This window comes from Silene latifolia, chromosome 10, assembly GCF_048544455.1.
Source record: "Silene latifolia isolate original U9 population chromosome 10, ASM4854445v1, whole genome shotgun sequence".
NCBI lineage: Eukaryota > Viridiplantae > Streptophyta > Magnoliopsida > Caryophyllales > Caryophyllaceae > Silene > Silene latifolia.
Window position 1 is genome coordinate 144,596,103 of NC_133535.1, and position 22,672 is coordinate 144,618,774.

At 47.1% G+C, this 22,672-nt stretch overlaps 1 protein-coding gene across 1 annotated transcript; it reads right to left on the reverse strand.

Moving 5' to 3' along the window:
• Positions 1–276: 276 nt before the first annotated feature.
• Positions 277–22,535, reverse strand: LOC141606160 (MLO-like protein 1). The gene is made up of 14 exons (XM_074425186.1): positions 22,330–22,535; positions 22,163–22,220; positions 21,848–22,071; positions 9,080–9,196; positions 8,919–8,988; positions 8,609–8,697; positions 8,155–8,229; positions 7,360–7,448; positions 6,960–7,009; positions 6,783–6,823; positions 6,467–6,679; positions 841–908; positions 695–755; positions 277–605 (listed from the first exon to the last, which is right to left on the reverse strand). The coding sequence occupies exons 1-14, from the start codon at positions 22,453–22,455 to the stop codon at positions 309–311; spliced, it is 1,578 nt and encodes a 525-aa protein (XP_074281287.1). The 5' UTR covers positions 22,456–22,535; the 3' UTR covers positions 277–308.
• Between the last annotated feature and the right edge of the window lie 137 nt (positions 22,536–22,672).

A 22,672-nucleotide genomic window follows, 5' to 3' on the forward strand; every position in this document is an offset into this window, starting at 1 on the left:
GTAATCCGGAGAAAGGTACTAAAAATTATTAATCGAGAATAGTGGACGTAGGTTTCGACTTGTGAAACTGAACCACTTCAAAATCCTGTGTGTCTCTCTTTCTCTCTCTCTTTATTATTGTTATTTCGATTTTGCATTTATTGTTAATAATTTAATTAGTTGATTTTAATTAATAAAATCAAGTAATTAATTTATATCATATATTTCGAAAAAGCGGTTATCGTTTTTAATACTCAATTCACCCCCCCTCTTTCGTATTCGATCAATAGACTCCACAACTAAAAAACAAGAGGCACGATCTATGGTGGTTATACTGGCTCGTGTTCAATTTCTCGTGTAATCGAGCTGTGATGACGATGTTCAATGTTTGCCATCTGATTCTCGAGTGGAAGACCTGACCCTTGGTTCGGAACTCCTGGTGGGGTCAACGATCCTTGACTCGACCCATTATCTTTCGATCTCAGAATAGGCATAGACCTTATTCTCTTAGCGAGGACTCTAACAGCGGGTGCAGTGGAAGTAGTTTTCTTTGCTTTATGAGCCCAGTCAATGAGCCCCTCTTGAATGTGGTCGTCAAAGATCGCTTTGTTGAAGCAACTTCCCATCTATCCATGCCGATGCCAATAATCGAACAAGTATTAGTATTAATCCTCGTATAACCCGGTACAATTGATTTTGTGATTCAAGGGTTTACCTGTGTAATAATTGCATACAGTGGCAATGTGCTATAACTGCATAAAAATTGAACAAATACCCTGTATATGCATATACACAATGGATTAATCACACATTCCATGATTAGTGAAGGCAAGAAAGAAATTCGGTCGAATTGATCTTTACGCTATAACGAGCCGTGGAATAGTGTAGCCAATTGAACCCATGATGCAAGAGTCGAAACCGTATTGTACCTAGAATAATCAACAATTTACAGATTTAGTATGAAAAAACATTATCAATTTATCGTGTCGAGTTAGTTTAATTATTTCTTTATTTTGACAATTTATTTTTGATACGGAGTAATTTTATTCGGTCAGTCAATGATAATAGGGCTGAGCAAAAAAATCCGATTATCTAAACTGATCCGATATCCGATTCGAATCTGATCCGAATTTTTGGATATCCGATCCGAAAGTTAAGTTTGGTTTGTGATGGGGCATATTCTGCACCCGCTGACCGAGTCAACATATTGAGCAAGGTCAAAGACAAAAGACAGCAAGTCAACGTATTAGACAGCTAACCGACCGGCCTTCCGGCCTGTCACTTGGGTCTCGGTCTCGGCAACTAGCCGGCTGAGAGACATAACCGCGTACTCATATCCAAGTCCCCTCGGCATGGAGTCAACCAGGCCCGCCGGCCTGCCATGGGTCCCTCGGCCGAGGGTAAGACAGTCTTTCCACCTGCTACGCCACATGGCCACCTGGCCAGCACGTGACAAAAGGTGAAAACCCATACATACTCCACTGAGATCAGTGGCCACTTTCCACCCACTATGCCACATGGCCACTTGGCCACTACGTGATAAAAGGTGAAAGTTTATAAATACTCATCAACCCTCATTGAGAAAAGGATCCACAATTCATCCTAAAACTCACTATTAATCTGGTATAAACTCCATTGTCTCTCTACAATATACTTTGCCAAGTAACACACAACTTAATCTCTTTAAGTTTACTGACTTGAGCGTCGGAGTGAGTACGCTCGGTACCAAGCCGAGCCCTCAGTTTGTTCATTGTTTCAGGAGAGGCCGAAAGGAAGAGTCAAGCAGAGACGTCATTCTACAAGCTTACGTGGTCACAAACTTGCTCTGGAAATTACACCCGGAACAGTTTGGATATCTGATCCGAAATCTTTGGTTTTGGTTTGGATATGGATATCAGAATTAAAATATTTGGATATCCGATCCGATCCGAAACTATATTTTTCTAGTATAATAACGTAAGAAGACAACTGAATGAAGGATTGTGATCAAAGCCCCGGCCAATCCGAGGGCAAATAAACAAACTTTATTAAACATGTTTACAGGTGATACAAAACGAAGTCGACGGCCGTCCCAATAAGGATAGCCTAAACTCAACCTACCAGAGTTTTACAAAAAAAAGAAGGAACAAAAAAAATTATCACATTGAGACAATGAAGCGCCAAAAGGATGGCAGGGAGAGAAGGCTCAAAAGTTGGCCCCCGAACAGCTGAAGCTATCCGAAGGGCCAGGTGAGTCTGGTGACGACCGCCCGTCTCCCTATGCTTGTTGCTGCTCGCCACCGGCAGCAGCAGCATCATCTTTGGTGGCCGGCCCAGAAGAAGGCTTGGCAGCTTCACGTGCCATTGCCCTCTCAGCCTCCTCTTTGGCCTCCTTCACCTTGGCATCCCGGGCCGCCCTCTCCGCAGCCTCCTCAGCGGCCTTCGCCGCTGAGGCCTTCTCCGCAGCCTCTGCCTCCGCAGCAACGGCCTTCTCATCCATAAGCCGGTCAAACTCTTGCCACGGGAAGTTGCCTTCCGGAAGGAGCTTTTTGATCACATCCCTGGTAGCATCTTCGGCCTGGTCCCGGTACTGGGCACACATGTTAGGGATAACGACGGTTTTAAGCGTCTCAATGTCCTTCTCCCTCTGGGCAAGGATAGCCTTTGTGTTCTTGTGCTCCTTCGCCTCAGCCGAATGAAGAGTCTTCCACCTCTCCTTTTGCCCAACCACGGCGTTATAACCGCCCTCCAGTTTGTTCAGCTCCTCCCGCAGCTTAGTGGCATCAGCCAATGCAGCCTCAACCTTGGCCCTCTCGGCTAGGACCGCCTTCTCAGCGTCCTCCCTAAGCTTTCGCTCAGCGAGGAAGTCATTTTTGGCGGCCTGGAAGTCTCCTTTCGACCTCTCGGCCTCTTGCTTAGAAGCAGCAAGCTCAAGCTTAAGCCGTTCGAGCGCAGGAGCTGCCTCAGCCATGAGCTTCTCTTGCTCCATAATGTGAGCGCCGGCTATGTCAGTCCACTTCGCCAGCATCTTGGACAACCTTTTGCCTTCCGCCGTAAGCTGAGCGGGGGAAGGCTTCAGGGATGAGGAGTCAGCGGTGACATTTTTATTGCCCGTCTGCACAGGCCGTTTCTCCAATTGCCGTTCAGTGGGACCGGCAGCCGGCGGCGGTTGATCTACAAAAAATTCAGACAAAGCATCCATGTCAACATTCATTGACATATCAGAGAGCCTGTCATCAGGAATGCCTAAAGAGCCCGCTAAATCCGAGCCCTGGGTTAGATCCGTACCGGTCCTGGCCTTCTTAGATAGAGGGCCGACTGGCCCCTTTTCTTTCCGGGCCTCGGTAACAGCAGTGGCGGCAGACGTTGCCTCTTTCCTCTTATTTGAAGGAAGAGCCTCCACAACGGTGACCTCCTCTTCAACATCGACGACGACCACCTGCTCCTTTTGGATTACGGGGATTGAAGATTGAGCTGGGGTTGACGCCGTTGCCGCCGTAGACGTTGACTTTGGTCTCCGGCGCGGCACGTTACCAGCAATCTGTGCCTGAGCCGCCGCCACATCCAGTGCCTTCAACTGCTGCTCCATAAGTTCGTGAGGGGCCGGTCTGCGATCACATGGTGCGGCCTTAGGATGCAGCTCAACAACTGACCCGTTCTCGTCAAGTCCCAACCTCTTAAGGACGGAGACAGGCAGTTCCGGGCCAAATCGGTCTGCAAAAGAAACGAAGCAGGAGTTAAGCAAAAGAAATAAACTAAGGTTCAAATACAGAAACATAAAAAGCAAAGATGGGCCTCACACCGACCCCACTCACCCTGGCTGAGGGCCGGTATGAGTCCAACGCGGCAGAGCAGCTCATCCTGAAGAATGATCTGCATCGGGGGCATCCATCCCTTCGGCGTGCCATCCTTCTCAGCCTCAAACAGCCTCATTGCCCGCTTTTCGTCCTCATTAAGGTAGACCTTCAAGGCGTCCATCTTAAGTTTACTACGGGAGACATATCGTTCACGCTCCCCCGACTCTCACACCGCAAATTAACGCGGCTCTGGAAGGACCGAGGGAGCAGATAGTCCTCCGGAACCTCGACGTATACCCACCGTCCCTTCCACTCTTTGCAAGATGTGAGCTTGGAAGCGGTGACATAACCCGCCTCTGTCTGTATCCTATACCATCCCGAACCGCCAATGGTAGCCTGACGAAGATGATGAAGCCGGCGGAACAGGTTAACCATTGGGGCCTCCCCCTTATAAAGACATAGCCACACGAAGCCAATAATCGTCCTGATGGCCAACGGATGCAGCTGTGCCACAGCGACGTTCATGGCTTTAATTATGGCAGCAACGTGTGCATTCAGAGGAAACCGGAGCCCATACTCCAGGTGTCTGATGTACACGCCGATACAGCCCTCGGGAGGGCAACAGACCGCCTGACCATCCTCAGGGATAACAATTTTATACTCCCTGCCGAAGGAGTAATGGTTTTCAAAAAGATCAGGACCGGAACAACTAGCGAACTTATTCGTCCAGGCACGATCAGGACTGATCGAACAGGCGTCGCCGTGATCCAAGAGATGCGGCCTCTCCTCATTAAAATCATCAATACCCTCCAAAAATTGATCATCAATTTCAGGAGAAGGCGACTTGGGACCCCCAAACCCTACCGGGGTGACAACCAGTGGCTCCTCTTCAACAGGATGCGACGGTTCGCCCCCCGGCGCAGAGGTACTGGGTCCAGCATCAGCAGAAGACATGACAACAAATACTTAACAATTAAAAGTTGGAAAAATTTGTTTGTTTACCTTGGAAATAAGTGTTACGCCGAGTAACGCTTCGGAAGTTAGAGAGAAATTTCATCGAAAAAACTAAGAGAGAAGAAATTTTTTGAGAAAATGAAGTTTGATGGCAAAAAACGGGGCACACTGCTCTATTTATAGAGAAAAGCCCACTCAGTGGACCAATCAGAGCAAAGCCGATGAAGCGTCCACCAATCAGCACCGAGCCACGTGTCAAGCATGCAGCCACGGGATGTCAATCGACATACAGTTACTAATCTTCTTCGACACGCTCCTTGGTATCTACTTGCTAACGGCCAGCTGATCAACCAAGCTTGGCAGCACCGGCCGGGGGCAATCAAAAGCACACGGCACTCTCAACCTTGGTCTCGGCCAGCGCCATTTTCTTTTCCACATCGGATGTCCATTACACATCCATGTGGAGGGGGGATATGGTACGGCTTGAACAGAACCAAGCCGAGGAAGAAGAAGCCGGGAAAGAAGTTCAACTTGCACAGAATACGCTCAACACTCATCGAAGGTCCATACCACGGCATAGACTACGCTGGGGGCAAATTGATTGGGCATATTCTGCACCCGCTGACCGAGTCAACATATTGAGCAAGGTCAAAGACAAAAGACAGCAAGTCAACGTATTAGACAGCTAACCGACCGGCCTTCCGGCCTGTCACTTGGGTCTCGGTCTCGGCAACTAGCCGGCCGAGAGACATAACCGCGTACTCATATCCAAGTCCCCTCGGCATGGAGTCAACCAGGCCCGCCGGCCTGCCATGGGTCCCTCGGCCGAGGGTAAGACAGTCTTTCCACCTGCTACGCCACATGGCCACCTGGCCACCACGTGACAAAAGGTGAAAACCCATACATACTCCACTGAGATCAGTGGCCACTTTCCACCCACTATGCCACATGGCCACTTGGCCACTACGTGACAAAATGTGAAAGTCTATAAATACTCCTCAACCCTCATTGAGAAAAGGATCCACAATTCATCCTAAAACTCACTATTAATCTGGTATAAACTCCCTTATCTCTCTACAATATACTTTGCCAAGTAACACACAACTTAATCTCTTTAAGTTTACTGACTTGAGCGTCGGAGTGAGTACGCTCGGTACCAAGCCGAGCCCTCAGTTTGTTCATTGTTTCAGGAGAGGCCGAAAGGAAGAGTCAAGGTAGACGTCATTCTACAAGCTTACGTGGTCACAAACTTGCTCTGGAAATTACACCCGGAACAGTTTGGATATCTGATTCGAAATCTTTGGTTTTGGTTTGGATATGGATATCAGAATTAAAATATTTGGATATCCGATCCGATCCGAAACTATATTTTTCTAGTATAATTTCGAGAAAATAAAATTTTATTTGATACAACAACTTAATTAATGTTTAAAATATTAGAGAAATAATTAAGTGATACTTAAATGTTATTTCGAGAACATTAGAGTAAGAATACTAAAGAAAATCATCATGTAAGACTATGAATATAATCGTGTTTCAAACTTAATTTTAAAGTAAATTCAAAAGTATGGATATCCGATGGATATCCGCATCCGATCCGATTATTTTGGATACCCGGACATTGGATATCCGAAACATTTGGTTTGGATATTGGATATCTAATTTCAGGATTTTTAATATGGATATCCGATTCGAACTAGCACTTTGAATCGGATACCTGATCCGTACTTTGCCCTAAATGATAATATATAACTTACCCAAATCCAAAAGAAAAAAGCGAGCTCAAACGAGTTTTGGAAGAGGATGATATGAATGAGCAAGAGTAGAATACGAGGTTTGTGGAACCAAAAATGATCATCCGATGGCTGAATTTCAATATTATTTCCAATAATCGCGGTATGTTTTTGGGCCATTTGCCTAGCGAGTTGGATTATGACGTGCTCTAGCTTCGTACCCACGCCTAGCAACAGCTGCATGCACCAAACCAAAATTGTGACACAATTGTACAAGTTTGAAACAAATGAGGTACGTACGTACTTTTGTCAATTGAAGAGAATTATTGGTAACACTTACTATTAAGGGTATGAAAGCGATCCAAAAATAAGCGTGATATCCTGCATTTCCAATTAAAACGAATAACTATGTAATGAAAATTCAGAAAATGTATGTTTGCGACAGACAAATAACCTTCACAAATAAACGATTGAGACGGGAGAGTATATAACAAGGGTAAAGTATGATGTAGCTTACCGTTGACGTTGAGAAACAAGAAGACCACCACAAATAACCAGAGAAACCAACTACAAAAGACAATTAATTTAACGTTTAGGAACAAGAACACAACAAATAATCATGGAAACAAATGCACGAGCCGTCAACCAAACAAATGCTCGTAGTTTCAAGGTTTAAGTGACCTAAGCGTCCTCGATGTATGAATCCTAAAATTCAGTTAGATCGTCTTGAACTTAGTTAAACCGGGTTTTAGCGCAGTTAAAGCACGAGCCAGGCTTAGCTTAGCCGAGCTTGTACCAAATTAAGCTGAGAAAATTAGTATATAAATGAAGAAAAGTGGAGTTAAAGTGACGTTTTGAAGACTGCAAAAAGTCAAATGAGAAGATTATTTTGGGATGGAGAGGATGAGGGGGGTAACCTTATCCCAACAACTTTCTTGAAATCTGATTCAAAAGCACGAACCATGTATTTGTGGAAGTTAAAATTGGGATTCGTCCTACAATGCGTCTGCAAAAAGTAAACCAATGCAACATAAGTTTACATTTTACTTCGTAACTTATTAATAATGGAAACTTTTTTCCAAAACGGGCATTTTTTACAAATTAATTATCAAAATGGGTCGATTTTCAAATTTTTGTTACCCAAAATGGGTCCACGTTATCGCTGAAGCTAGGTTCGGATCCAAGTCGCCAAGTCGGTCAGCGACTATACCCAAAGCTTTGCAAAATTCCATCCAAAACTCAAAACGCCATGTGAGTTGGCGATTTCAACATTTTTTTTTTAAAGTGGGAAAGGGGAAGGTGATTTCTGGATTATACAACGAAACAAGTCGCCAAGCGGGCTGACGATTTGCCTCCTCAGCCTAGGTTCGATAAATACGATCCTACGTGGACCCTTTTTCGGTAATAAATTTGAAAGTCGACTCATTTTGATAATTAATTTGTGGAAAATGTCTATTTTGGAAAAAAATTCTATTAATGGTCTGTATAGTCCTCAAAAACGGAAAATGTAAGCACAAATTATAAAATACGATGGTCTTATTAGTTAACCTTAACACGCTATGATCGGGCATCTTTAATTTTAAGTCATTAGGAGTACTAAAATAATACTCCCTCCGATCTGTCTCACTCATTTGTCTACCTTAGATTAAAATAACTCTTAAAATGATATAAAAATGAAAACAAATGACGGAGATGAAATAGATTTTACTTACCATGATGAAGCCCTTTCGCATTGTCAAATAATCAGATTCTGTTACCGAGCCATAAAATTGCTTGAAAAATGCTTGCTGTATGTACAAGATAATAATGAAGATATATCACAACCAATTCAAGTTATTATGAATTATTTATATATGATCAGCATTATTAAATGATTCACATACGGGAAATTAATGTTTATCAAAGTAATTTCAAAAATAAAATACTACGGAGTAATTGTTTTGTGCGACTAGATTAAATTTATCATCCAAAACATAAAATCATACATTACGTAACTGGAAAAGTCATGAGATGCGTTTTAAATGGAGAATTTAAACTAAGAAATAAAATACTCCGGTTTAATTTTCGAACTTTAATTATAGTAAGAAAGACGTACTAATTCTTGTCAATTATATTATATATGAAAAATAGTGAAATCAAGAGATATTATGATGGTTAATTACTCACCAACCAGCCTAAGGAAGTATGATGAATGGCTCCAGAACGATTCTTAACGAACTCATGAAGCTCGATCATTGTCACTTTAGTTTTGTCATCTGCGTCCAAAATGGTAACTAAAACATTAAAATTAAACTAGAGGTCCTACTAAATTACACCTACTGCTAAGAAAGACGTGAAAATATTTTGTAAATGATTTTACAATGTTTTATTATTAAAATTAATGGTTTTATAAGAGACATACTCTTCTTAAATATAGAATTTATAAACTCAACAATAATATATGATGGCATATATATGTGAAAAGTTAGTTAATTACCAGTTTGGAGATCACGCAAGTTTCCAATGTTTCCATTGATGGACTCTTCCCAACTTCGCCATTGCCTTATCTACACACATACATGATTCATGATCAATATATAGAATGAGATTTTTTTTGGATGACGAGGAAACCTGTAGGCGTGATCTTTAGTGACGTACCTTTAGGCCGCCAAAAAGAATAGTAAGGGCGCAGGTAGTAACGTGCACAGCGGCTAACACAAAGATGAAGATATGTAGATGATGCAAAGCTGTGATTGATAGCACTGGAACTTTACCCTGTCAATTTATTATTATAAGTGCAAAACAAAAATAAATATGTATGTCAATGTATGAGATCAAGCAATAATTAAGCACAATTGGTATTCCTTAAGATGGTCAGTCTTAACTTACGACCTCTCATAACCTTCGGTTATTTCCACCGTCTAGATTTGTTTGAAAGTTAAGATAAAGACTTTAATTAAGACAATGGCTTTTTGGATTTAAACTTTTCGAACGCAAATGAATTGAATTTATAAAACTGAATGAATTAGATTGAACTGAACTAAAATTTAATTCAAAAGAACTACACAACTTGCTCTTATTCAAAGTGATGGGGCATATTCTGCACCGCTGACCAAGTCAACACACTGAGCAAGGTCAAAGATATCCACAGCAAGTCAACGACTTAGATAGCCTAGCCGATGCATCCCATCGGCTCGCCACTGGTCTCGGCGTGACAACTCGCCAAAGGGGCACACATCCGCGTACTCATATCCAAGACCCCTCGGCGGCGAGTCAACATTGTCCGCCGGCCTGCCATAGGTCCCTCGGCCGAGGGGTAGATCAGTCTTTCCACCTGCTAGCCACTTGGCCACTTGGCCACTACGTGACAAAAGGTGAAAGTCTATAAATACTCCTCAACCTTCATTGAGGAAAGGATCTCACAATTATAACCTAAATACACTATTCATCTGGTAATATCTCCCTTATCTCTCTACAATACGCATCTAGCCAAGTAACACAGCTTAATCCTTTAAGTTTACTGACTTGAGCGTCGGAGTGAGTACGCTTGGCACACAGCCAAGCCCTCAGTTCGTTCATTGTTGCAGGAGAGGCCGCGAGGGACGATAGAAGCAAGAAGGATTCAACTCAAGACATCATACTACAAGCCACGGGTGGTAACTAATCACTGCTCTGGAATTATACCCGGAACAATTGGCGCCGTCTGTGGGAAAAGACACTAGAAGCTAGTCACATTCATTCCCAAAACAAAAAAAAAAAAACACAAAAACCCACCCAAAAAGCTAAGAAAATGTCGAAACAAAGAAGAGGTGTTCGTAATCAAGACGAGCCCCTCCACCCGGATGATACCTTCAACAATTCGGGAGCCGAGCGACCCTCCACCGGCGGAGTAATCCAACCGGAGTTCGGGATGCCGATAATACCAGATACGCCGCTGCCGACCAACCAGTCACCATCATGGGACATGTGGTTGACATAGCAAAACTGAAAATGGTCCTGGACCTAATTAGCAATGCGTCTGCTCACACTGTCACACCGACAAGAGCGGCGGAAACCGTCCAGGATAACAGGGCCCAAAACGTGACTCCGAGAAATCTGAACGGAGCACTAGGAGAAGTTGACCCAGTCAAGACGCCGGGGGAGCCCAAAGTGGGCGCGGTAGACCTAAGTCCTTCCCGCACTCGCGGAAGGACAGCGTCCCCGCCACACGAACGAGGCACACCCCAAAGGAGCCAGAGGAGTCCGACTCAGCAGAGTTGGAGAAGGAGTCATAGTCGAAGAAGGAGCCCCTCCCGCTGCGAGGGGAGAAGCCAAGATAGGGATGCGAGGAGCCGATCGCCACGTGTCATTCAACACGTGGTCAGGCAACCCCTCAACGCCTACGTCCTAGAAGTCCCGGTGCCACCCAAGCTCAAGTTGCCACCGATTTCATACAAAGGAGATAGTGATCCTTCCGACCACGCTGAGGCTTTCGAGTCTTACATGTCGGTATGGGAGCAGCCCGATGAGGTCTGGTGCCGAGTCTTCCCAACAACTTTGCATGGGATGGCTCAGAGCTGGTACAAAGGGCTTCCCGACGGCTCGGTGTACTACTTCGCCGACCTAAGGAACGCCTTTCTAGCCCAGTACTCTTGCAATAAGAGAAGGGTCGTGGAGACGTCGGACCTCCTAACTATCAAACAGGAGGGAGACGAGTCTCTGCGGAACTATGTGAAAAGGTTCGACGGAAAGGTCCAGCAAATTCGAGAAATCAATCCCGAACTGGCGGCCTTCGCACTAATGAAAGGCCTCCCGAAGGGAGATTTAAAAAATGAGCTCATCAAGTGCGGAGGCCTAGGTTTGGACGCCGCCAGAAAATTGGCCGACCAAGCCATCAAGGTAGAAGACTACCACAAGACCTGGGTAGGCCCCAACGAGGCTGAGCAATCAGAAAGGAAGAACCGCCGGGAGGTTAACCCGAATGAAAAACGCCGTGACAACAACGGGTCACGGTCTGACGAAAGACGCCGTGAGAGTAACAGGCCACGGCCAGAAAAGTCTGCCAGAAAACAAAGCTCGGCGGATGCCGGGAGGAGCTGGGGGACGTACTACAAAAAACGGTACGATTATCACACCCCCTAGTCGTGTCGGCACCGAGGTCTTCGCTTTGAGCAAGAACGAGGGCCAGAAATGGGAAAGACCCCCTAGGCCGAGGAGTGACGGTGACACGAGCCAGTACTGTAAGTACCACGGCCACACCGGACACTTAACCAACGATTGCCGACACCTGAAGGATGCCATTGAAGAGCTAATCCGGACGGGAAGCCTCGGCAAGTATGTTGCCAGGGGCCAAAAATCAGACGCCGGCGGATCGAATAGCAAGTCCGCCTCTGAGCGGATAGGAGTAGTCAATGTCGTCATCGGGGACAACGAGAGCGGCGGATCCGCTAATGAGCACAAACGGCCCCAGGATGAACCTTATCCGGCCATCAACTTTGTGCCCAACACAGCGACCCCCGCTCCCAGCATCCCAGACATGACCATCGGACAAGGGGACTACGAGGGAGTCGCCGCCCTTCATAGCGACCCCCTTACAGTCCGCCTAGACATAGCCAACCACCTGGTGAAGGGGTGCCTAATTGACACAGGCGCCTACACGAATGTTATGAACAGAGAATGCTTTCTCGGCCTCGGTCTGAGGATTGAAAATTTGAGCCCCTGCACCAACCCGTTATACAGCTTTTCTGGGGCCGGCCTGGTACCCCTGGGGTCAATCAGTTTGCCGGTGAGGTTCGGCAAGGGAGGTGCAGCCAAGAACGTTATGTCTAAATTCGTAGTCATCGACGGTACACCTGCCTACGACGTACTCATAGGCCGGATCACTTTGAGCGAGATCGACGCTGTAATATACATCCGGGCCCTGACATTGATGTATGTCTCGGACCGGGGGGAGGCACATAAGCTCATCTCGGAAAAAGAGGAAGATCCCGGTTTGTGGGAGATTCACGCTAACGGCCTCTCCGCGACAAATGGCTCGAGGGCCGACATCGTCATCATCAGCCCAAACGGGGACGTATCCGAGCACGCCTTGAAGCTTACCTCAGTGACCCCCAGGGAATCCAAGTACGAGGCGGTGATAACCGGAATTGAGCTAGCCAAAGCCGCCGGGGCAGAGCGCATCATGATAAGGACTGATTCGCTCCTCGTGACCAACCAGGTTAGAGGAGAGTGCAAAGCCCAGGACTACAAGACAATAAGGTATCTAGTAAGGGTGAGAGCTGTCGCTTCAGAACTAGAATCGTTCCGAATACAGTACACCCCCAGATCCGGGAACGACCGGACCATCGGCATGGTCGAAGGAGCAGAAACCGAGGAGGTAGAGATCGATCCGGGCCGCACCGTAACCATCGGTGTCAACCTGGAACCAGAATTCAGAGCCAACCTCCTGGGCCTGCTGAGAAAGAACAAAGACGTTTTCGCATACTCAGCGGCCGAGATGCCAGGCGTGAATCGAGAGGTGATTGTTCACAAGCTGAACGTGCTCCCCACCGCTCGCCCCGTCAAGCAGAGAATGAGGAACTCCTCGGTCGAGAAGGACGAGGCCATCAAAGCCGAAGTAGATAAATTACTAGCGGCAGGTTTCATCATGCCTTGTACTTACCCTGAGTGGCTAGCCAATGTTGTAATGGTGAAGAAGTCATCAGGGGCATGGAGAATGTGTGTAGACTTTACCAACCTTAATAAAGCATGCCCCAAAGATTGTTATCCCTTGCCTCGGATAGATAGTTTAATCGACGCCACGGCAGGCTACACCATGCTGAGCCTGCTGGACGCCTTCTCAGGGTATCACCAAGTGTTTATGGCCGAGGAAGACATGCCTAAATGCGCATTTATCACCGCCAACGGCACATACATGTACAAAATGATGCCGTTTGGTTTGAAGAACGCCGGAGCAACGTACACGAGGCTGGTAGACAAAGTGTTTCAAAACCAAAAAGGGCGAAACATTGAGGCATACGTCGACGATGCTATTGTAAAAAGCAAGTCCGACAGCGAGCATCTGGCCGATTTACACGAAACATTTTGTTCACTAAGGAAATACAAGATGAAGCTCAACCCAATGAAATGCAACTTCGGTGTTCGGGCAGGAAAATTCCTAGGAGTACTTGTCAGCGCCAGAGGCATAGATGCCAATCCAGACAAAATCCAAGCAATCCTAGACCTGCCGGAACCAAGGAATCGGAAAGAGGTTATGATACTGACCGGGAGAATGGCGGCTCTCGCCCGTTTCATCTCCCTCAGTCACCGACAAGAGCACCCCATTCTTCAAAGTGCTTTGAAAGGGAATAAAGACTTCACTGGGAGGAACAGAGCACGGCTTTCGAGCAACTGAAAGCTCATCTTCAGACTCTCCCAACACTATCCAGGCCGATACTGGGGGAGACGCTATACCTATACATAGCCGTAACCTCGGCCACGGTCAGTGCTGTGATCATCAGGGAAGAAGACAAACAGCAACACCCAATCTACTTTGTCAGCCACACACTGCTGCCCGCCGAAAGGAATTATCCGCTAATCGAAAAAGCAGCCTTCGCCGTCGTCGTCGCCACAAGGAAGTTAAAACCCTACTTCGACGCACACCCCGTGACGGTCCTAACCGATCAGCCGTTGGAGAAAGCTTTGGAAAAATTCGAGCAATCCGGCGGGCTCAATCAAATGGGCGATGGAACTCTCCGGTTTCGGCATTCAAGACAAACCAAGGCCTTCGATAAAGGGGCAAGCACTTGCGACTTCCCGCCGAATGCACGTATCGGGAAGAGCCAAACCCAGGCATATGGGAGGTCTACACCGACGGCTCCTCCACGGCGAATAGCTCGGGAGCCGCATCCTTATCATCAGCCCAAACGGGGATGAGTTTGAGTACGCCTTGAAATTCACCTTCTCGGCCTCGAACAATGAGTCCGAATACGAGGCGGTGATAACCGGAGTCGAGCTAGCCAGGGCTGCCGGAGCAGAACACATTGTGTTAAAAACTGACTCGCTATTGGTCACCAACCAAATCAGAGGAGAGTATGAGGCTCGGGACGACGGAATGGTAAGGTACCTAGAGAGGGTAAAAGCCGACGTAGCAAAATTAAAATCTTTCCGGATCCGGTCGTCCCCGGATCCGAGAACAACCGGGCCGACGCGCTCTCCAAACCGCCACTCAACTATCAAGAATGTCAGCCGAACCGTGCTGGTAGACATCAGGAACGCGAAAAGCATCACTGAGACCGTCGGCATGGTGGGTAACATAGAGACCGAGACAACGTGGATGACTCCGATAATGAGATACAAACTTACAGGTGAGTTGCCGGAGGGCCGCAATCCCTCGGCCAAAATAAAAAGGATCGCCGCCAGGTACCTGTTGTTCGAAGGAGAACTGTACAGAAGATCCGTAATAAGACCACTCTTGAAGTGTGTCGGTCCGGCCGACGCAGAGCTGATACTGACAGAAATCCACGAAGGCATCTGTGGACATCACATGGGGGCAAGAACACTAGCCCACAAAGCTCTCCGAGCTGGCTACTTCAGCCCACCATGCTTCAAGATTCCGGAACGAAGACCAAGAAGTGCACGAATCGTCAAATGCACGCCCCGGTGATACACGCTCCCTCCGGGGACTGCAACCGGTGCTTAGTCCCCTTCCCTTCGCACAATGGGGGATGGACATGCTAGGGCCATTCCCAACGGCCTCCGGGGGAAGGAAGTTCTTAATCGTCGCCGTTGACTACTTCACCAAATGGGTTGAGGCCGTAGCAGTACCAGCGAAGACCACAGCCGCCGTCAGAAAGGTAATCTGGGAAAACGTTATAACCCGCTTCGGATTACCCCAAGTTATGGTATTCGACCACGGCCGCGAGTTTTGGAGCGACCTGATAATGAACTGGTTAGAGGAGCTTGGCATCAAGTTTGCGTATTCCTCCGTCTGCCACCCGCAGAGTAACGGGCAGGCGGAGGCAGCCAATAAAACCATCCTCAACGGTTTGAAAAAGACGGTTGAAGATCTTAAGGGAAGGTGGGCCGATGAGCTACCCGGCGTCCTGTGGTCCCTTCGAACCACAGAGAAAGAAGCAACAGGATACACCCCCTTCCATCTAGTCTACGGCTCCGGCGGTCTTACCGATCGAAGCGGCACAGTGCCGACCTTCCGAACGGCCACTTTTGACCCAGCTGAAAACGAGGAAGGCCTTAGAGCTTCCCTTGACCTGGTCGAAGAAAGCCGAGACACGGCACGCCTCAACTTGGCCGTATATCAGAGCCGGATGAAGAGAGCCTACAACCGAAGAGTCCACAAAAGGGACTTAAAAGTAGGAGACCTAGTCCTAAGGAAGTCGGCCGCCACCAACAAAGGAAATATTCATGGCAAACTGACGGCCAACTGGGAAGGTCCCTACAAAGTGATCGAAGAAATAAGGCCGGGTACATACCGGCTGACAGACATGGGAGGTGTGCCTCTGATGAGCCATTGGAACACCGATAACTTGAGAAAATACTTTGTATAGCGGCGGAGGTGTCCGAACACATTGTGGACACCCCAACGCACGATCATGACAAGCAAATGAATCACCAAAGTTCTCCATCAAAGTGTCTGTCCCCTCAACGATTTGCCATTAGACGGAAGCTCGAAGGGAAGAAACGCTATCGATGCCGCAACCCCGATTACCTCGGCCAAAACCGAGAGCGACGGGGAACACGTCGGCCGATACGCTAAAAAGAAACGTATACTCAGTGCAATTGAGACGCCAATCTAGCGGTCAATATGCCTACACGATTCGATTGCTATCGAAGCCGCAACCCCGATTACCTCGGCCAAAACCGAGAGCGACGGGGAACACGTCGGCCGATACGCTGAAAAGAAACGTATACTCGGTGCAATTGAGACGCCAATCTAGCGGTCAATATGCCTACACGATTCTGCGATTGCTATCGAAGCCGCAACCCCGATTACCTCGGCCAAAACCGAGAGCGACGGGGAACACGTCGGCCGATACGCTAAAAAGAAACGTATACTCAGTGCAATTGAGACGCCAATCTAGCGGTCAATATGCCTACACAGTTGCGATTGCTATCGAAGCCGCAACCCCGATTACCTCGGCCAAAACCGAGAGCGACGGGGAACACGTCGGCCGATACGCTAAAAAGAAACGTATACACAGTGCAATTGAGACGCCAATCTAGCGGTCAACATGTCTACACGGTTAAGACATACATTCAAATCGCCTCAGTCAATGACACAAGAAGGCAAATAAAGGATCGTAATCAGAGTCCCGGCCAAGCCGAGGACCAAAAAGATAAAACCTTGTTAAAATGACTGCAAGAAGAGTACAAACGACGGCCGTCCCCATAAGGATTGCCTAAACTCTACCTACCAGAGCTTTACAAAAAGCAAGGAAACAGAAAAACAAAAGGTACAGACTTGGAAATTGAAGCGCCAAAAGGATGGCGGGGAGAGAGGCTCAATAATTGGCCCCGAACAGCTAAAGCTATCCGAGATGCCGGGTGAGTCCGGTGACGACCGCCCGTCTCCCTATGCTCGATGCTCCCCTGCGTCGGTAGCCCACAAGCATCATCGGTGGCGGCTTTGTTGAAGGTGAGCACCTTCAAGCGACTTGACCTCTCATCCTCCTTCACTTTCGCATCATAAGCGCCTTGGCCTCGGCTATCCGAGCCGCCTTCGCCGCCTCAGCCTTCTCCGTAGCCGCGGTCTCCTCAGCCTCAGCCATTTCATCCAAAAGAGTATCAAATTTATCCCATGGAAAGGAGCCCTCGGGGACGAGTCTTCTTATCGCCTCCCTGGTCGCCTCCTCGGCCCGGTCCCGAATCGGACGCACATTTTAGGAAGGACCTCATCCTGAAGCATCTCAATATCCTTCTCTTTCTGAGCAAGGATAGCCTGCGTGTCCCTGAGCACCTCCGCCTGCTTCTGGAACCGATCCTCCCACTCGTCCCTCTTGGCAACCACAGCGTCGTAGGCACCTTTATACCTATTTCGCTCCTCCATCATCTTGGCCGTGGCGCCATCAGCCTCCTCAACTTTGGCCCTTTCGGCCCTCAGCAGCTTCTCAGCTTCCTCTGCACGCCCCCTTGCAAAGAAGAAGATCCAACTTAGCCTTCCCGGCTTCCCCCCTCGCGGCAGAGAGATCAAGCTTGAGCCTTGTAATCAACGGCCCAGATTCGGCCGTCGCCTTTTCTTGCTCCACGATGAGGGAGGCGGCTTGACGGCTCCATCTCCCCAACCTCCTATATATTTCCTCACCCTCCGCCACGAGTTCGGTGGGGGTAACCTTCCGGGGTGAGGAGTCCACGATGACATTTCGGTCACCCACCTTCTCAGTCGCCTTCTCAGGCTGCTTCCCTGCTTGCCGTTCAGTGAGGACGGCGGCCTCCGACGATGGAACTGCAAAAAAATCACAGAGGGCATCCATGTCACCGTGCATTGCCACGTCAGAAAGCCTATCGTCAGGAACACCCAACGAGCCGGCTAAATCCGAACCACAAGTTAAATCCGTACCAGTTCGAACCCTCTTAGCTGAAGGGCTGGTGGAAGCAGGCCCTTCCACGGCAACGGCGGAAGCAGACGGTGGATCTTTCCTCTTCTTCGGAGAAGGGGCCTTAGCAACGGTCACCTCTCCCTCAGAAATGTTGATCACCTCCACACGGTCCTTCGCGACCACGGGGGTCGGAGAGGGAGTTGCCACTGATGCAGCCGCCGACTTGGACGCCGCCTTCTTTGATCTTCTCAGCACGTTGCCAAGAACCCGTGCTTGAGCCGTCTCCGGATCCAATGCCTTTGTCTGTCTTTCCATGACTTCGTTAGGAGACAGTCGGCGATCACGTGCTTCAGCCGTAGGATGGCGGATGAGAACCTTTCCGTCCTTATCAAGCCCAAGCCTCTCCAAGTCCTTCTCTGACAGGTCCTGACCAAATCGATCTGCAAAGAACCAAACAAGAGTTATATGAAAGAAGTAATAAAGCTCCAAACAGGAGCATAACAAGTAAAGGCGGGCCTCACACCGACCCTACTCACCACGGCTGAGGGCCGGTATGAGGCCGACGCGGCAGAGCATCTCGTCCTGAAGAATAATCTGAGTCGGGGGCAGCCATCCCTCCTCAGCATCAAACAGCTGCATTGCCCGCTTCTCATCCGCCGTAAGGGGGACAAAAGAAGCGTCCATCTTAACCTTGCTACCCCGGGAGACGTGTTTCTCATACTCTTCCCGGGTCTCACACCGCAAATGAACGGGGCCCTGGAAAGACCTCGGCAACGGGTAGTCCTCCGGCACCTGGACGTACACCCATCGCCCCAGCCAATCTTTGCAGGAAGTAAGTTTGTTTACGGAGACATATCCAGGCTCCGTCCGACGCCGTACCACCCCACCTTTCGGGAGATCGACGGCCGAAGACTATGAAGTCGGCGGAATAGGTTGACCGTAGGGACCTCCCCTTTAAAAAGGCAGAGCCACACAAAGCCGATTATCGTCCTCATGGCCAACGGATGTAGTTGGGCCACGGCAAGGTTCATAGCTTTGATGATGGCCACAACATGCTCGTTTAAAGGAAACCGGAGCCCGTACTCCAAATGCTTAAGGTACACGCCGATATGGCCCGGGGGAGGGCAACAGACCACTCGACCCTCCTCCGGGATAACAATTTTATATCCCTCACCGAAGAAGAAATGATCTCCGAACAGGGTCCCTCCGGAACTACTAGCGAATTTATTCGTCCAAACACGGTCGAGGCCAGTCGTGCAGGCCTCGCCATGACTCGGAACAGTCATCCTCCCACCATCGACGGGAGCCCCATCACCGTGATCAACATCAACATCATCCTCATCCTCCAACTCCCCCAGGAGGGGCAGGTCATCTACGGGAGAAGGAGGCCTAGGACCCCCTAACCTTAGCGGGATGGCCTCTAAAATCTCCTCCTCGTCAAGGCGCGACGGGGAACCCCCCGGCGCGGAAATGCTAGCCCCGGCATCAGTGGCAGACATGTTCACAACAAATTACTAGCAAAGAAAAGAAAAATTCGTTTGTTTACCTTCAAAGGAAAAAGTGCTAGCCGGATCAAAAACTCAAGATTGGAAGAAAAAAAAAGCCCTTCGATTTAGCAAGACGAAAATTTTGAAGAAAATTTGAGAAAATGAAATTAGTGACCAAAATCACGGAAAAACTGCCCTATTTATAGGAAAAAAGCCCACAATAAAGGGCCAATCAGAGCACAGCCCATGAAGCAACAGCCAATCAACGAGCAAACACGTGTCAAGCATGCAACCACGGAATGTCAATCGTCGCAACAGTTAAACGTCAATCAATGCAACAGTGACCAAGCGTCTTCAACACGCCCGTTCACATCCCTTCAACTATTCGTTTTCCTCAACAAATTCCTAGGTATCTGGTCTCCGCCGGCCACCCGATCAACCAAGCTAGGAAGCACGGCCGGGGCAATCAAAATCAACCTAAGCACTCTCGGCCTTGGTCACGGCCCGCGTCATATTCTTTTCCACATCGAGTGCCCTTTACGCATCCATGTGGAGGGGGGATATGGTATACGGCACGGCCTAGGATATGGTATACGGCACGGCCTAGCAAGAGCCGCGCCGATGCACAAGAAGAAGCCGATCTGAAAAATTTCTAAAAATTACTTGTGCAGAATACATGCTCAACGTACATCGGAGCCCATACCACGGCATAGACTACGCTGGGGCAAATTGATGGGGCATATTCTCGCACACCGACCAAGTCAACACACCGAGCAAGGTCAAAGATATCCACAAAGAAGTCAACGACTTAGATAGCCTAGCCGATGCATCCCATCGGCTCGCCACACGGGTCTCGGCGTGACAACCTCGCCCCGGGGCACACATCCGCGTACTCATATCCAAGACCCCTCGGCGGCGAGTCAACAGGGCCCGCCGGCCCGCCATAGGTCCCTCGGCCGAGGGGTAGATCGATCTTTCCACCGCTAGCCACTTGGCCACTTGGCCACTACGTGACAAAAGGTGAAAGTCTATAAATACTCCTCAACCTTCATTGAGGAAAGGATCTCACAATTATAACCTAAATACACTATTCATCCAGGTAATATCTCCCTTATCTCTCTACAATACGCATCTAGCCAAGTAACACAAACAATCCTTTAAGTTTACCGACTTGAGCGTCGGAGTGAGTACGCTGGCACACACCAAGCCCTCGCCTTCGTTCATTGTTGCAGGAGAGGCCGCGAGGGACGATAGAAGCAAGAAGGATTCAACTCAAGACATCATACTACAAGCCACGGGTGGTAACTAATCACTGCTCTGGAATTATACCCGGAACACAAAGAAAACTCTATAAATATCGTGAAAACTAACAGTTTATTACAGTAGTTGACGAGTTGAGATCCTCTTTATTGTCCATTTCCTTCACACAAAAATACTACCTACGTATATTGTTCTTCTCATTCCTTTTACTATTTTCCATTATTTTTCACGATAAAAATTAATATTAGATCGCCGTAAAATAAAATTTAGACGGTTCCTAAATCCTACTCCGTAATTGGCGTAGTCAGACGCACGTCTAACACTCGAAGGTATCTAATCCTTCATTACGCTTTGCTAACAAAAGCAAAAGATGGTTCATGTTTCTCCAATTTTTTGATCGAATAACTAACTTTATGATTATAAAATTCACAATTTTATCCCCCTTTGTTATTTAAAGACGTATTATTCTGTGTTTCCAATCACTTTTAAAAGGAGCATGCAATTACGTAAAAATCTACTCAAGCGCACAAGTTTCAGTGATTTTTATAATTTATCAGCTTAAGGTTTTGGTTGGAATGGTTAATCAATCATTTATCTTATCTTATAAGACCATTGTGAGACGTATTACGAGTTTAGCGACCTTATAATAAATTTTATATCGGACTACCTTGTTTAATTTAATTTAACTTACGAGTCGAAAAAGGAAAATGAAAAAAGGTTATAAAGTAGATGGACATACAAATTATTAACAACTAAATTTGATCATTGATGTTTCTTAATTAGTAAGCTATCCTACTCAAATTAAATAGTAGTCCTATCCATCATTGGAATTTAATTAATTCACAATGACCTGATCCGATAATAGGAAAGTCGATATGAAATAAAAGGTATGATCCAAACGACTCAAAATAATTGCTTCGAGACAAATATAAGTTTAGATTTACGATATAAACATGCATACTCATAATTGCTTAATTAAACTACCGACCCAATTTAAAAATGACTCAGACAAATTTGCAAGAGCGAGTTATGAATCATGGCCAGTAATTTAAAATATTTGAGTTTTTACCATTCACATCAATCAAACTTGGTTTTGACAAAAGTAAAAACGTAAAGAACCTATTGAATGAGATGAAGTAATGATCACGGAGTACTTGTTACAGTACCTTCTTATGGCAAAAAGTGGAGTCCGTACCCCCGGAAAGAAGGCGATGCCAAGTCTTGTGAACCCAATGAATTGTTGAATAGTAATTAGTATGATGGGAAGCAACACTATCTTGCTTTTGACAAGGAAGCCATTTGCTGGCTAACTCCTCGGAAATGCACAATCTCCCTATTTTGCCTTGAAATACCGTCAACAACAGTGATATAAACCCTACCAACATCAACTCTGTACAATTGTTTCCGCATCGTGTAAGACGGTTGTATACTTGTATGCATATAAATAACTCGAATTGAGAATTGAGAGAGTATGTTTTTACCTTCTTTGATCTTTTGCAATGCTTGGTACAACGGCTTCTTGTTTGTCCTCTTCAGATACTGAAAACACGAGATTATTTAAATTATTTTCTGGTTCCGCCACCAATTACACATCGAGAATGTCTTAAAACATGAATTAACATAGAGAAGAGTTTAATTTGGTCTATACCTTGCCAATGAAATGAATGAGCCTTTCCGCGGCCAAAGAAATGAGAACAATAAGAGTGCATACTATCGACACCACCCACGTTGGTGTCGACTCCAAGTTTGCTTCCTCTGCTCCACCCCCAGACATTGATGTAATAGCAAACAAACTTAAGACAAGAGAGTAGTGAAAGTGGTCATTTGCTGCTCATTTATATGTACAAGAATATATACGGAGTATATTATATGCATAATGTGCAATCTATGCATCATAATATAAACAATATACATAATGTTTTGAGCAAAAAGCATGCACTTGGAAAATGAAGCTCTGACTTGCTTTTGCAACATCTTTTTATTATAAAATT